Here is a 16,005-nt window from a genome sequence, read left to right on the forward strand (position 1 = left end):
GCAGACGAGTCAGTCTGGAGCACCAGTGCGTTTAACGCCGAGGACAGGGCGCGCTGTTTGACTACCGGACGAGCGGCTGAGTCGTGTTGAAGCACACACCCTGACGTCTCGGAACCAGCTGGAAGAGATCCTCAACGCTCTCCATTCGTATTGAACCGGTCTTAAGTTTTTATGTTCATAGCAAATTGGGTCACCTTCTTTCTTGGCAGAAGGTATTTATTGAAAAGAGGACGTGGCTCTGTGTTGAATTGGGTTTCATTTGATGAGTTTTTTTTCCCACAATAAAATGCAGAATGCTTCTCCGCTTGTGCTCCATGTTTTTACAGGATGTATCCATCCACCCGTTTTCTCATCACCTCATCCACTCCAGGCTCCCAGCGGGCACAGGCCAGGGTATCACTGGATGGGATACCAGTCCATCCCAGGGCGCACACAGACACAGATACAAATGCACACACGCGCACCATGGGCAGTTTTCCCAGAAGCGAATTAAAGTACCAGTGTGTGGACTATATGAGGAAACCACAGCGCTCAGAGGAAACCCAAACACGTTGAGAACATGCACACTCCACACAGACTGCACCCCAGGTCTGGAATTGAACCTAGGGCTGATTACAATGCAATCCAATGGAGATTTACTGTATATGTAAGAAATTTCATTTTGAAAGGTACTGTTTTGGGGGTGTTCATCATTCCTTTGTATAGACCTCATTATTATCTTTAATAGCTGTCTTTTGCCTCTTTTCTTCCCTTGCGCTGGAGAATAATCATGAGAACATTTTTTTCTCATTCTATTACTTTTCCCAAAATGAGTTCTCACATTTGATTGTAGGGACACAATAACATGCAAATCCAGCTAAAGCATTTAATCATCATCCTGCTACCCCAGTGTTCTTATTTCTTTTAGCAGCCCAGTCCTCTTCTGCCTCACATTTCTTTTGCAGTGCAGTTCTTGAAGTGGGAGAGTTTGTTTTTAATTACAATTCCCGGTTTAATGTTGTGTTCCTCTTGTAAGTAAATGTTACAGGATCCAGGAGAGGGAGAAAGATGTTAACTGCTTTAATAGGAAGATAAGCAGGGTTAGTCTGTCTGCCTTTCACATCTGCTGTAAACTCAGAGATCCCTTCTGCTAATCAGATTAATTGTTCAGTGCCTAAAGGAGTCTCTACAACCTAATTACTGGAGATACTGTGGGTATCTAAGTCAATCTTTAGGCATGCGGGCTACTAAGCTCCAAAGATTGCCTGAAAGAGTTTGAGGTATAGTAGGCTTGTATACAACAAACATCATACAGCAAGTATTTCAATTACAGGTGATTTTTCATCCTGTATGATATTACACCTGCATTATCACATGTGGTTACAAAGTTTAAAGAGGATGGCATTTTAATATCTTTTCTTCAGCTGCCATGACGTACAGTTTATCTGTAAATTTGGAACATTTTCAATCAAATTTCTTATGTCTGGTTCAGGGCCAGTTACACATGTCTCTCAGGTAATTGTGGGTTTTTGACTGTTCACAGTCCAGCCCTCATGAATGCGTTATTGCGGTGAAAGCAGAGTAATTGTAGGAAAGCACAGTTAAATCATTGTAAATCTTTTAGAAGAGCAAAGAGTCACTATTGTAACAATTGTAAAAACAAGATACAAGCCATGAAACAAAACAACAAAATAAGTACAGTAAGAAGTAATAATATTTGTGTATATTAATTTAAATGTACACATCACTTCTCCTTTATATAAACCATCCACCACTGAGGTGTGGCCCCACCTAGGTGACCCGCGGCAGCCTCTGTGCGCCAGCAGCCTCACCGGCACACCTGAGCAGGTGCAGAGGTGGGAGACGACCTCACATCCAGGATGGCATCGAGGGGGATACGTCAGGAAAGCCGATTACGAGAAAGGAGAGGCTGCTTCGCCGTCTGACTGGAGGGGGAGTTTTAGGTGGTCCGGGTTATGCAGATCCAGAAAGGAATCAGCCTGAACAGTGGGATTAACACCCCTACTCTTGCGAGCAGTGCCATGCGATCTTTGATGACCAGGGGGCCAGGAAGTCCGGACCCCTGGTCCAGTGTCTCATTTGAAGGATGTCATGTCCTACAGCACAGTGTCCCCGGTCAGGCGGCTGAGACGTTGTTTGGGAAACTGTGGTTGAGAAGGAAGAGTAACACCAGTTGGTCTCCCAACAACACCTCAGGATATTCCGGATCAAGCTTCGTTCATCTCCCTGGGGGAAGTCTGTTTCATGAGCTGACTTCTCTTGTTCAAGAAATGCAGAGTCCTTTAGAGGCCTCCCATGCCTGTACTGATCACACCCAGCCTTGCTTAACTTCTGAGATCTGATGCGAAGGTGGTAACAGGAGCACCTTGTAATGTCATAATACTGTCTCATAACCATGGTCAAGCCATGAAGACGCAGTAGACTTGAATAAGAGACTGAAGGAGTTCCAGTAGGGAGCTGCGTCAGCACAAGTACTGTAGGCTGCAAAGGAACAAGTACAGGTTTATTTCATGCTGAAGAGAGAAGAAAAACAATGTTTTGGCTGTGGAGCCTTCTTCAGGTGTCAACAGTCAAAGAAGTGTTTCTTTTCTCCTCTTTTCAGCATGGAGTAAACCTTTACTTGTTCCTTTAATAAGAGGCGGCCTGCTTTTAGGACTCTGTGCTTATGGAGCTTCTTGACTGTTGTCCAGATGTTATTTTATGGTGTCCAGATTATGTCATTGGTGGTTCTGCATGTATCTAAAGACAGCCTTAAAGGTCATTTTTTAATGTTACTTTTTTTCATCTTTGGCATCCATCATGTATTAAACTTTTGTACCCATATTGAGTACTGAATAAGAGACCCAAGGTTTGGAGCAGCTCATCTACAGTATACTGAATCTTGTTTCGCATGGTAAGTATCCACACAGTCTTGCACAGTCTTCTATAGCCTACAGTAATTGAGGATGTAATGACTAAGCTCAAAGAGGAACTTTTTGCAGCCTTCTGCTTCACGCAGGTCGTAATGAAGCAGAAGTGTGTGCTACTTTTTGCTAAGTTTTCAGATTCAAGAAAACTGAAGTAGGCTGTTTTGCTGTGTGCCTTTCATGTGCAGAACAACTAACCACATTTCAATAGCAGAAGGGGCATTAAGCAATTTCCTCCTCGTCCTGCTGTTAGCTTTTTGTGTGGCTTTACTGCAGGCCTTAAGAAAGACCAAAATCAGGGAAGACGTCTGTCTGCCTAGCAATTCAGCTCTCAAGATAGAACTGCAATGCGGGGTTACATCACTGTGACACGTCTAATGTGTTTTCGTGGCTGGGCTGTCGGAGTGAAGCCAAGTGGTTTATTTTTGATTTCAGCTCGAAAGACTCTTTTGAGGTGCTGAAATATCCGTTTGAGAGGAGAAATGTCTCCTTCCTAGAGAAGAAAAACAGACATCTCGTGACGGCTGTTAGCAGGGAGAGTGAAGCATCCTGGGAAGATGATGTTTTTAGGCATGTGATGAGTGTTCAGGTTTGCAGTCATATATATCCCGTTTTTCATAATTGAAGTCTAGAGAACTCAATGGTCACATTTATTCGTATTTTTGTAAATCCTCCTCTGCCAAGGGTTATACCGAACAGACACCTCCTGCAGTCTGTGATGAGCTTCTGGCATTATGGACATTCCTTCATGCAGAATTGCAAAAAATCTTTTAGACACTTTGGTTTCCATTGGTGAACTCCCATCTCGAGTTAGAATCACAACTGTTCAGTTGGATTGAAGTCTGGAGATCACGATGGGCAGTTTAGAAGATTTATTTTGTGTGCAGTTAGCCATTACTTTGTCAACTTTACAGTGATGATGCAGTCTTCACAGCCTTAACCATGACAATGCCCACTGAACATTATCTAATAATCATAATAATAAATAATCCTTACACTTACAGTAGATAACGCTTTTCTGGACACTCCACTCAAAGCGCTTCACAGGTAATGGGGACTCCCCTCCACCACCAGTGTGCAGCCCCACCTGGATGATCCGAATGCAGCCATAGTGCACCAGTATGCTCACCACACACCAGCTCTCAGTTGGGAGGAGAACTGAGTGATGAAGCCAATTTATTCTGGACCTGTTCTGGGTCCAGATGGGTCCAGCCCTGTTCTTTGGGCAACAGTAGAACCAAGTGAACAGTGTAGAGCAGTAAGCTGATTTCTGTATTGTGTAGTGTGAGGCCAGGGGCTGCAGACTGTTCCAACACCTCTGCAATCTCATTGATATAGATATCAATAGACAGTAGTTCAAATAAGAAGGCTCCACAGCCAAAATGTTGTTTCTTTTCTTCTCTTTTCAGCATGGAATAAACCTTTACTTGTTCTGATATTGAACAGTGTTGGGCCGAGGTCCAGCCCTGTCCAACCCCATGTCCCTGAGTTATTGCCAATATCTCAATGCAGTGAACTTAACTCACCACATCACTTTGAAAACATTTTTGTAAGATAGATTTTCGTGGCAAATTGAGTCAAATGCTTTTTAATATCAGTAAATCATGCAAACATTATCCCATTATTTCTGGTGGACATGCTTGTTTACAAGTGTGTGAAAGGTGTGATATCATAAGGATCTGCGCCTGTGGCTGGAAGGTTGCCGGTTCAAATCCTGCGGCCAGCAGAGGAATCCTACTCCGTTGGGCCCCTGAGCAAGGCCCTTCACCCCAACTGCTCCAGGGGTGCTGTACAAATAACTGACCCTGCGATCTGACCCCCAGCTTCTCTCTGTGTCTGTGTGTCTCATGGAGAGCAAGCTGGGGTATGGGAAAAGACAAGTTCCTAATACAAGAAATTGTATATGACCAATAAAGTGATCTTATCAGATCTTATATGCTGCTCTTTGATAAAAAAAAAGTTTAAGTTTTACTCAAGACAAGACACTGCACTCAGCAAGGAAGGCCGGCTTTTGGTCATCCACGCCTGCCTCGGGTTAGCACTCCAGCCCTGGGAGAATCTGTCTCCACTGTTATAAGTGGGAGTAATAAGTCCTTGATTCAGTGAAACACCTCACTCTCCAGACCGGCTGGAAGAGCTGGGGCAGGGCTTGCTGCCGTGCAGGACTGCTATGTCTCAGCAACTCATTAATGACATCTTGTTGTTATAATCTGGAACTCTGAACCTGCCAAGTTAAAAATGTTTTTCACCTTTTTGTTCCACCATTTCCTCTGGTTGTTTCTTATACTGCACTCATCTTTCTTTCCTTTTGTAATCAAGGAGCTTAAGAGAACACAAATCTCTTGAACACTTGAACACTCTTGAAAACCCGTGAACCCATCCGCTCTGTGTCAAAGCACGGTTGTGGTGTGGGGGGGGGGGGGGCTTTCAATTGTTATTTCATGGTCATTTTCAGCTCAATACGAACTATACTACATTTAATCAATTCTGCACACAGGCACAGAAAAATCCTATATGTGAGGTCGTATAGGGACAATGACTCTTCTCTGCTTGTTCCCATGCAGAAGTAATCTTTAGTAACAGATCTGGTTTTGTATCACAATCACAACTACTCTGTGATGCCTGTGGTGTCTGAGGCTACAATGAACAGTTCACCCTCCACATGACTTGAGCCCTTTTTTCTTGAACCTGTCTATTGAGGGTGCTCATTTTCTTATGTGTGATTACAGTATGCAATATTCAGTGTCTCCTAATACTCTTGAATTAGCCAACCACACAAAGCAAACATGGCTAAATGTCTTGTGTGTAACCAGTTGTGCTACAGATCATGCTCTTGGAAGTATGGGTCACTGCCCAGCAGTCTTTTCCCGTAGCTCAGAAAAAGTTCACAAGTCTCCTCATACTCTGAGATAAAGGATGTTTGTAAAGTGGCTACACTGTACTCTCTACAGGAGTCTGAGCACAAACATTCTGCAGGGGAAAATCTTTATAGGCTAAACAACACAGTAACCGATCCACCTGAAAAGGATTTGAACTAACTTCTGTTGTAGAAACGTAATTAAACAATCGGTTCAACCAAAGGACCTAATTGCACGTTTCCTGTAACACGTCTTTCCCTGACCTAACCTGTTTCACCAGGTCTTGAAACTGAAGTGCTTTTCTTTTACTGGTTTCAGAATGTTGATGTTATAAATGTGATGTATCTGAGCTCAGGAAGTATAGCTTGAGGTTTCTGAAAATTCAGTGTGGCAAACCAAGCACTGGTTTTCTTTCAGTCAGTAAACTTTGAGCCAGAAATAATGAAACCAGCAGCTTAAATTACTGTACATTTAGCAGCTGGCTCTGTACCGTACACATTTGGCTGTTTTTCGGTATTGTTTATGTCTGTATTTACAACTGCACAATGAAGTTCTAAAATGCCAGGTAGATGTTTCAGGATACAATTCTAAAAGGCAGATGGCAGTTATTTTCATAAAACAATATAAGCAATTTGTTTCTTCCACTTTTTTTCAAAATCAGTGCAGGACACTAAGCCTGTTGGTAAATATGGTCCCGAATATTTGCCTTTTTGTAGAACAGCCTCGCACAGTCACTGCATTGAATGTTATGAATCTTGTCATGTAAGCTGAAGTGACAAATGCTCTTAAAAAAGGTTTTAACAATGGTATAACAGTATAAAGCTTTCACAGCACTTCATCTGCCATTTGACTTAACACTGCATTAACAGTAACACTGCAATAACAAGTCTTGTTTGCACTTTATACAATTTGTGCAAAAGACAGAAATCAACTGACAGCTTTTATAGAGGTGTTGCTCTGTGACAGTTCTTCCTAACCAATGACCATGTCCACTCTGGATGCACAGTTTACATTTTTCAGGTTTTCTCTTTGTCATGATCAGGAGGGCAGTAAAGCCCACATGCAGAGCTCCAGACGGGTTTAAATTGATACCGTGTTGCAGCAGCACAGGCCAGTGCATGTACAGTACCAGTACACTCAAGGCAAAGGCCGCGTCACGAATTAGTTGCAAGACCATCATGATTAGCCGAGCTGTAAGTACAGAGTGTCTGTGACAAAACCATAGCAGTGCCTTATCTGTCTTGCATCAGGAAACTTGAAGAAGCAAGCGGTACTTTGTAGAACAAACCCCATGAGACAGGCAGTTTATTGGCTAATTCTTATCTTTGTGGGTTGAGAGGGCCTTAAGAAAATGTCATTATTTCATTTTTTTTTCCGAATTGACATTAGAAAGCAGTTCTTTGGAAAGCCTGCTCACGGATGAATATTAAGATAGCTGGTAGCAGTGAAGGTTTGCAGGATTTGTTACACTAACTGCTCTTGATACTGTACCTGCTGAAAGGTGCAGCTGAGCTATATCATGCACAATGTACTGAATCTGGTAACAACGTGCATTAGAAAAATAGCACCTGCTGCACTGCTACAAAACATGAAACCATTTGTAAGTAACATTGATGCACATAGAGATTTATTTGCATTTCTAGCTTTTTGCACGTTGTTTATGGTCTCTTTATTACAGTACATCTGTGTTGCCCCTCCAACAGGAGGCGGTGAACAACGGGCAGGTCTTAAACCTGTCTTGACATATTATTTTGGATTCACACATCCATTCATTTTTATGAACATTTGCTCAGCATGAACTTATTTCCCATTACAAGCCTGCTCATGGATGATTATTCATTTAAACACGGTGATGCTTTCAAAAGAACTTTCATCAGATTGTTTTTTTTTTCCAGAATAATAAATAAATGTAATCGTGCACTGATTATGTACTAGGACAAGATACGCAGCAAGGGTAGAATCAAAATAAGAAAGCAAAAGCCACAAACCACTCCTTTAAAGCTAAAACAATTGATCACCCTGGAGCCCTGATTTAAATACAGTTGCACCATATGGTTACAGTATGTCTTAACACTCTGTGGAGTGGACAATAAGAGGAACTGATCTGGGGGATGGCTGGCGTAATATTAAAAGCATTTGAAATATGACATATTTCATGCCTAATGTCAATAGCCATGTGAATTAGCTTTAAGCAAAAGGAAGTTCGCACTAGACACTACACTAAAGCAGTAAAATGTCATTGTCTTAGGGACAAGTTTCACAGAGCTAGCTCATCCACCCACTTTCCAGCTGTTTGATCCAGTGGAGGGCCACAGGGGACCCAGCAAGCGAAGCAGGATACACCCTGGACAGTGTATGACAGGGCAGAAAGACACAGACGCACACATGCCCACACCAGGCCGGTTTCCCCAGGAGCCAATTAACCCACCACTGTGTCTTTGGACTGTGGGAGGAAACAGGAGCTCCTAGAGGGAACCCACATGACCACGGAGAGAACATGCAGACTCCACACAGAGTGCACCCCAGGGATTGAACCCAAGGTCCCAGGATTGCGAGGCAGCACTGCTACCCAGTAGGCCCCCCGCGCCGCCCGAAAAATAGCATCTGAAGATCAGGCCATGATAAGAAAACCGCACCCTTTCCTGGGAAGAGCGAGGACAACCTGGAGCTGAACCCGTACAAGGATGCAACAGAGTTTTAATCCCAGGAAAAGTCCTTCACAAGGTGCACACACGCAGCTTTGAGACGCCTGTTAACCCAGCCTGTCTGTGAAGTGTGGGAGGAGCCCAGGGAACTCGGAGAATACTCAGGTTTGCACAGAGAGAGTGTGCGAACGCCGCTCATTCGGTACTCAAACCCAGAACCGAACAGGACCTAAGAGCTGTGTGGCAGCAGCAGTATGTGTGTTGCCCTACTGGCAGTGTTTTCTTTCTATAATGTTAATGGTGGGAACTGTCCTGTTCTCCTGTCCCGTTGTGATGGGACTGCTCTCCAGTTCGGCACAACTGGCTAATGACAGAGGAACAAACCAGCTCGTCCTGGCAGCGGAGGGGCATGGGTCCCATTGGAACAAGCCACCCCTGTCCCAGTGGTTTTTCATCATTGTCTTCTGGTTTTATAATCACGGCAATATAATCGCTCCGATCTTATTAAAACCTAAGTCAAATAATACTTGAGAAAGCCAAAGTCATTTCAGCATACACGAAAACATCTGGAAGCAGAGACATTATCCAGCACATTATCCAGTGTGGACTGGGCATGATTTCTGATAACAAAGGTTAATAATTCATGCAATTAAAACTATGCAGGTCTGGAAGCAAAAGGAACAGAAACTACTTGCACAAGAGCAAGCTTATTGACTATTTCAGTTTACTGAGTCAACAGAAACGTGTCATGAATTTGTATGCCTCGCTATTTTTCATCTTAACTCCATAAATAATCCACTGCTACAGCCCCGGGCTCTTCTCTTTATTAGAACTTCATCTTTGTCTTAGACGGTTGTGGTGAATGTGCCACTTGTGTCATCCTAGAACATTCCAGTAATTATGTCTAATCTGTAAAGTTTCTAATCTAGGAAATCCACAGTGAGAATGGAAGAGGAACAACCACATAAACAGTGTGATCTGGTATCCAAAGAACCATTTAAACATAAAAAAAACAAAGGACGTTTTTCATTTCCTTCTGAATTAACGAACAGGTACAACCGGTGCAATAGATTCATACACAAACCAGAAATAAAGATAAAATAGTCACTTCAAACCATTATTATGATCAGTCACTTATCTATTTATAGCAGCTTACATTATTAATACATGCTACAGAAATATAAAAGGATTTCCACTAAGCCCTTCTCTGGATAAACTTGGTCAAGTTATTAGATACATAGAGCAAAATCCTGTAGCAAAAAATGTCAATATTTCTTCACAAGCACAAGAGGAACATAGGGACCGCCAGGCGATTTTAACCAGCCCTAGTCTTCAGAATAACTGGACTGTGGGCTTTGTCCTGTCACTGTCAAACTGACGCAGCCGATGGCAGTATTCTGAGAGGCACGAAATCTGCTAGAAAATCTCAAGCAAGAGCAGTCCAGCGGTAAGTAGTCTCGTGCGGATTGGGAGATGGAATATCATGTTAAAGTGATTCCAAAGGGGATGCCCAAAGCAGAAGCCTTTCTCCCAGTGTCAGAAATATTTCTCTGTGGGGACGGCTGTTATGTTCTAACAGACAGGGCAATGGCAGGGGAGGTGTGCTCAGCCAGTGTGGGGTCTGACTACTGGCTTCACTAGTGAGAGCAGACTGCTCTTCGCTGGGCCACAGAGAGGTGACGGATGACGAAAGAGAAATGTGGAGTAAAGTAAAGCCCAGGTCCGGGCCTAAATCACTTCTTTCTCACTCAACGATTCTTTATGTCAATCATCTTTTATTGTAACCAAAGTTCTTAGAAACCCCAGGCCGTCTCCAGGGGCCGGTCGCCGGGGTCACGCGCTGCACTTCGCGCGATCAGCTGTGTGTTGTAACACCCGGCCTGCTTGTGCTCTCATTGACTTTACTGCCCCTCCGCGCCCACCTGGGCCCCGCCAGCACACACCGCCCGCCCCGCCCTGCTCTGCCCCGCCTGCCCCGCTCTGCCCCGCTCTGGGGGGAGCGTGTTTGTGCTCTCGCTCGACTGGGTGACAGGTATGGCGCTGGTGCGGCCAGCAGGGTCTGCTCTTTCCTCCAAGAAGCTGTCGGAGTAATTGGTGCAAGCCTGAGAGGGAGGGCAGTGAGTACTGGCAGGAATCACAACGGGCTGCATTAGCCACTGCCAGAGGCTCTCAAGCTGTTTCCCAATCACTACTGTGTTAGCATCGCCACTTATTTCACTGTTTAATGACACCTGACATCGTGGTACACTGGGACACCCCTCTATCTGGGGCTGTTGTCAGGCGAGAAATCCATCAAGATGTGATGAAGGCTAATTAGCCGTTAACTCTGGGGACTAGCTGACTCTGCAGGAATGAATCACCCTACTGCGTTCTTTAAGTCTGGAGTTTAAAAAGTTCAAGTTGCATTTTTCAGCATTTCAAGATGAGTATTAAAAACAATACTGTTCATTACAATTTTGCTTTCATTTTTTATGTTCCTCAAATATAATTAATGCAAACGCAAGATATGATCTAATAAGATAAGCTTATAGCATAGATAAGTGTCGTGCAGTGAGCTACCACAAGCAGATAATCATAATGAGAAAATGCACCATTTATTAACAGCTAACTCTGCTGCCAAGAGCTGCAGGAGAGTCCTCGGGCTATTGAGCTTGTCCAAGGTCAAGCATTCAGAGTCAATGAGTGATGCACTCCTGCACTCTCAGAGCCAGTGTCAGAAAATTGCATCCTGCTACCAAGTCTTTTAAAAAGGACTGGGGTTGTACACACTGAAGAAATACCAAGTCATACCCGTGTGCATGGAAATATACAAATCTCTATTATCAAGGCACTGTCACTGTAGAGAGCACAGAAAATGCAGAGTATTACAACCAGTAAATCCACAAACAATAATCAGGTGTGTTTAAGCTATTAACACAGCATTAGAAGAAGTAGCAGATTTAATTTTTACAGACAAAAGAGCTTCAGTAACAGATTGTAGACATAATTCAGCAGAGTTAAAAATTCATCTTTAAAATCACATTTTGTTTCACAGCAAAAAAAAGCCACCAGAAAAGCCAACCAAAAAAAGTCAGAAATGGAAAGAAGTAGCTATTTCAATCAATTAAGATACCTACCGCTCCTCACACTTTGCAATTGAACTTATATAGACTATCCAGCGGGGAAGTCCATTTATTTTGAGGCTAGCTGTTAAAGGGTCTGTAAAGGATATGATTTTCACACTACAAGCTGGATATATATCCAGAAGTATTTTCTCTAGTCGTAAGTCATTCCTACAAAAGTAAATTAAACCTTAGCCAACTTTGCACCCAGAGATATATAGTGGCAATACTTCCGATGTATCCTGTGTAGGGCATGAGTTTATTAATCTACTTTTCCTCTGCTCCCCACAAAGGGACGTACGGTATATAGCAGCACTGTGATCTAGAAGAACAGAAAAGTTTGGAATGTGCACGCTGGCTACTCACGCCGGTCCTGTAGAACTCTCCGCAGCTTCCAGTACGGGACATGTGCACAGGACCCGACGCAGCGCCTGGGCTGTCCTCTGGGCGCTCCATGCTCCTCCGTGGCGCGCCCGGCAGCTCTCTCGCCGGTGTCTGCGCGGCGCAGGGCACAGCTGATTCAGAGAGTCAAGTGGAAGTGACAACTCAGACGACTCTGCACGGGGTGGAGTTCTGGCGGTCTGGAAGCTGAATCCTTCAGCTTGCAGTGTTAGTTAGTCGGTTCGTTTCTTTTCATTGACTATAGCCAGCTCTTTGTTACTCCTTTGTCTGGAGATCACTTTGTGAGGAGACAGGAATTCTCTCGCAGTTCTCCAGCAGTGAAAGCTGAAAAAAGCGCTTTCTTCTCGTTGCAGGACACATCGCATGAGGAGTTCGGTTCGATAGGGCACTCGGTGTATTTCTCTGGGACTACCGATGACCTGAAAATCCACTTGATCAGCACCATTGCCTCAGGTTTTCATTCTGAGCTTTGAGAGGCTGGACTGAAGCCGACTAGAGAAGGGGCTGTTTCTGCTTGCTCCGGCTCTCTGTGAGCCTGTCTTTGCTGCTCTGCTCCCTCTTCTGACTGTATCCATTCCGGTGGCACGTTATCCCTCTCAGCAGTCTGACATCTGTCTCTCATAAAGATGGTCCAGCAGAAGAGGGATCTAATGTCATGCTCTGTTGAGGACCCTTCTGCTGATGTTCACTGTATGATGTAGAGTTAGGGAACTAAAGCATAAATCTGCTTATTTCTTACTTTGGAATTTAATTTTACCCCTTGCTAACAGGTATATGCTGTATATTTCATACTTAACAATTGCTTGGGTAGCTGTGCTTTTCAGTATGTCTACTAGTTACTGCCTTTGAAGCCTTTTCCAGTTTTCGACAGTCATACGTGTAATCTGTGGTTTCATGGTTTCATGAGAAGCTAAGAAAAGAGGCAGCAGATTTGTTTAGATCAATCAGTTTATCAGACCAAACGCTTTTACATGCAGCACATGATAGCAGCAGCACTCACAAGCTACAGACCTCTGCATCGCAATACTAAACTAGAATATTGGCTTGATTAATTAATTTTCTTTCTACATCTTGCAGTTTCTCTCAGTTAAAAATATGCCTTGAGAAAACACATGGCACTTAACGTCTTGTCAGAAAATCACATTGGTTGTGCGATCAAGTGTTTAGAGACAGGGTTTAAAATTAAAAGTAAGTGTGAAGCAATTGTTTATTTCATCATAATTACTGCGATTATAACTAAATTATACTGCAATAATAACTGAATGAAACACAAAGTGCAGAAAACAAATTCCTTCGCATTATTTTTCGGTATTGGTTACTTATTTTTTCCACTGAAAGGTCATTTTAAAAGAGCACATGACCTGTCTGTAAAGGCTGCCAGTCGATTATTTAACGTTTGGGTGAACAGTTCTGTCTATCCGAAGACCTGTTTACTTTATGTAGCTCTGTTGTGCTTCAGGTTTCCAATACTTTCACGAATAAAGTGCAGTCTTAACGAACAAACTCCTCTGGTTTTGATCAAGCTAGCACACTCGAGGCTACAGTGAGCGCGATCAAGGTGTGTGCAAGAATAAATGTATTTTCTGGCTTGGACGGGTCCCACTTGGCGAAACTTTCTCAACGTTACGCACCCCTGAGCTTTAGATACTTTCCAAAGAGGACCTTTGGCTCAGCAAGAATCACGTTTGGCGCCCTCAGATTGTGTGATGGCTAGGGCGCAGGTTACAGCCCCGGTCCGACGGTAAATCCCGACGGCTTCTCGGACTCTGCACGCCCGCCTGTCCGTCCATCACACGCCTGTGGCTCAGGCGGCAGGGCGGGCGGAGTTCGGCGGTGCTGATGCCCCTCAGCCTGGCACCTCTCCCCGCAGGGGCCAGTGCAAATCCCCCACGCGCTCCGGCCACGAGGTGAAGACGGAAGAAGCGCGTCTCTCCAGCCCTGGGCAGCAGCAGGGAGGCACAGCATGGAAGCACCATTGCTCTGAAGGTGCCCCTCACTGAGGAGACCGCAGGTGAGCTTCCGACAAGCCTGTACTCCACCCGTCTGGCACGGCTGCACTGCAGTGACGAGGCCAGTCGAGGCAAAACCGGCCTGTATTTCCCAAAGGATTCGACTATTAATGAGGCTGACAAGGAGACCCTGGAAAGCTCATCTGGGGTCTCAGCCTCTTTTTTTTCAACATTGGGCTTCAGTGGTTTAGACTTATTGGGTCCTTTAATTTACGTTTATAGTTTGAGTTTGAGCTATTGGTTTTGTATTGGCAAATAAGGGCAAAACCCTTTGACTGCCAGCGTCAATCACACGCCCAGTCCATGAGTGTGATCATGCAGCATTTACTGTATAATGATTTGGACATATATGTGATTGTGAAGTCTCTGCAATCCAGTTTGTCCAGAGATATATGTATCTATATATACACATATGGACACCTTGCGCCAGAGGCAACTGAAAAATGGAGACACTGACACATTTAACAACTCATTATCCAGAGTAATTAGCACAATCAGCTCATCAGTTCATTTCTCCCAGATTTATTTTCAACTGACATCTAAGAAGATAATTAGCTCAGAAAAAAAACACCTAATTATCTGTGTTTTATTTGCTTCAGCTATTGCCAAATTAAGAGCCCAGTACAATGTGGCTGAATGTCTTAATTATTTTTAAATTGCTTTTTCATCTGAAGACAGATGCTCTTGATTTTAAAAGACTGAGTGTATAACAGGTTTATGTCATTTATCTTTCAGGCTTATAGCAAAATAATTTTATCGTGTGATGTAAATGTTCATTGTTTTTGTCTCACAGGCTCATTACTGTATCTTCATTACATGACTCTTTTTAAAACATTAGCTTTAAAAGTCTGCATTTCTTTGAAAACTACTCAAGGGAACAAACTATTTGGCTCTTGAGGATTTACCTGTGACTCGAAATGCCTTTTTCCATTTGCGCACTCCTACATCGAGCTGTTGCAGTGATTGCTCTTAGAGAATTTAGTGGTATCTAAGGAAATAAAAAGTAACAGAACAGATCATCACTCAGAGCTGTGATATGATTTTTCTTTTCTATTTAAGTAAGGGTTTTCAAGAGTGATACACGTCTTACAGATAAGGAATGTTGGATATCACAGACATAAAATGCAGCAGGTCCCAGTTAGTGAAAATTCATTTTTTTTAAATCGCAAGCTACAGTATTAAAAAACTACTGTAGTTTTGCACTGCATGCAGATCCTCCTTTCATAAAACAATCAGTGCAGCTTCACCAAAAAAACAATTAAAAATTCCCTCACACCACAGACAACAGCTCCCCTCGGAAAGTGGTTTAGGAGAAATGAAGATTATTGCTCCTGGAGTACTGAGAATCTGGCACTGAAGACGTCAGGTGTCTGAGGGACTGTTGAAGCCCAGTGACATTGCCTCAGGCCTCTGTTCTGAGACAGAGCGTACGAAGAAGAAGAGTTTAGGCAGATAAGATGCATCTTTATAGTAATTGCAAGTGATTTGATAGGTCATCATTGCACAGCAAAGAGAGACGTAGATAATGCAGCTAAGCTCTTCCTTATCTTCAGCTGCAGTCATCTGTGTAACCTGTCTGGGGACGATCACTCAGATTACAGCTCAGCAGCTCAGCTGGCTTTCGGAGCTCTTCGCTCCAGTTCAAATCTTGCACCACTGTACTTCCTGCAAACAAAGACCAGCTCAAAGTTAACTTTGCTGGCACTGGCAGCTGCCTGTTCTCCTGTCAGAAACTGCGCCAAGCGCTGCAGTGAATGATGTGCTTGGAGGAATGCTCAACCTTTAATATCATTGCTATACTGTTCTCAGAGAACAGCCTGCTCATTTTCACCAGGTACAGGTGTTGAAAACAAAAGGAAACCTGTCTAAATAAAGAAGCACATATATATATAAAAAAAACAAAGGAGGATTTTATAAAATTATGTGGTGCTTGTGACTGTGAATCAGAAGGTGCCTCTGAGCATCTGTGATTCCGTCCTGCTGGGATGGTACAACAAGACTGGGAATCAGTCACTGGGCTTGTTGCAGAGGATGGAGTTAAGAATGGGAGGACTCTCTGGCACTGAGCCTGTTAACGAAGGAGA

The 16,005-nt window shown here is 43.6% G+C and overlaps 1 protein-coding gene across 1 annotated transcript in view; it reads right to left on the reverse strand.

Annotated features, from left to right (window-relative positions):
- Window positions 1-12,092, reverse strand: part of arhgap20 (Rho GTPase activating protein 20) — a 42,314-nt gene extending 30,222 nt beyond the window's left edge. Inside the window, exon 1 of the mRNA XM_015364439.2 lies at window positions 11,877-12,092. Coding sequence (XP_015219925.2) covers window positions 11,877-11,966 — 90 coding nt within the window. The 5' untranslated portion in view covers window positions 11,967-12,092. The remainder of the gene's footprint in view (window positions 1-11,876) is intronic.
- Between the last annotated feature and the right edge of the window lie 3,913 nt (window positions 12,093-16,005).

Source organism: Lepisosteus oculatus, chromosome 15, assembly GCF_040954835.1.
Source record: "Lepisosteus oculatus isolate fLepOcu1 chromosome 15, fLepOcu1.hap2, whole genome shotgun sequence".
NCBI classification, from domain to species: domain Eukaryota; kingdom Metazoa; phylum Chordata; class Actinopteri; order Semionotiformes; family Lepisosteidae; genus Lepisosteus; species Lepisosteus oculatus.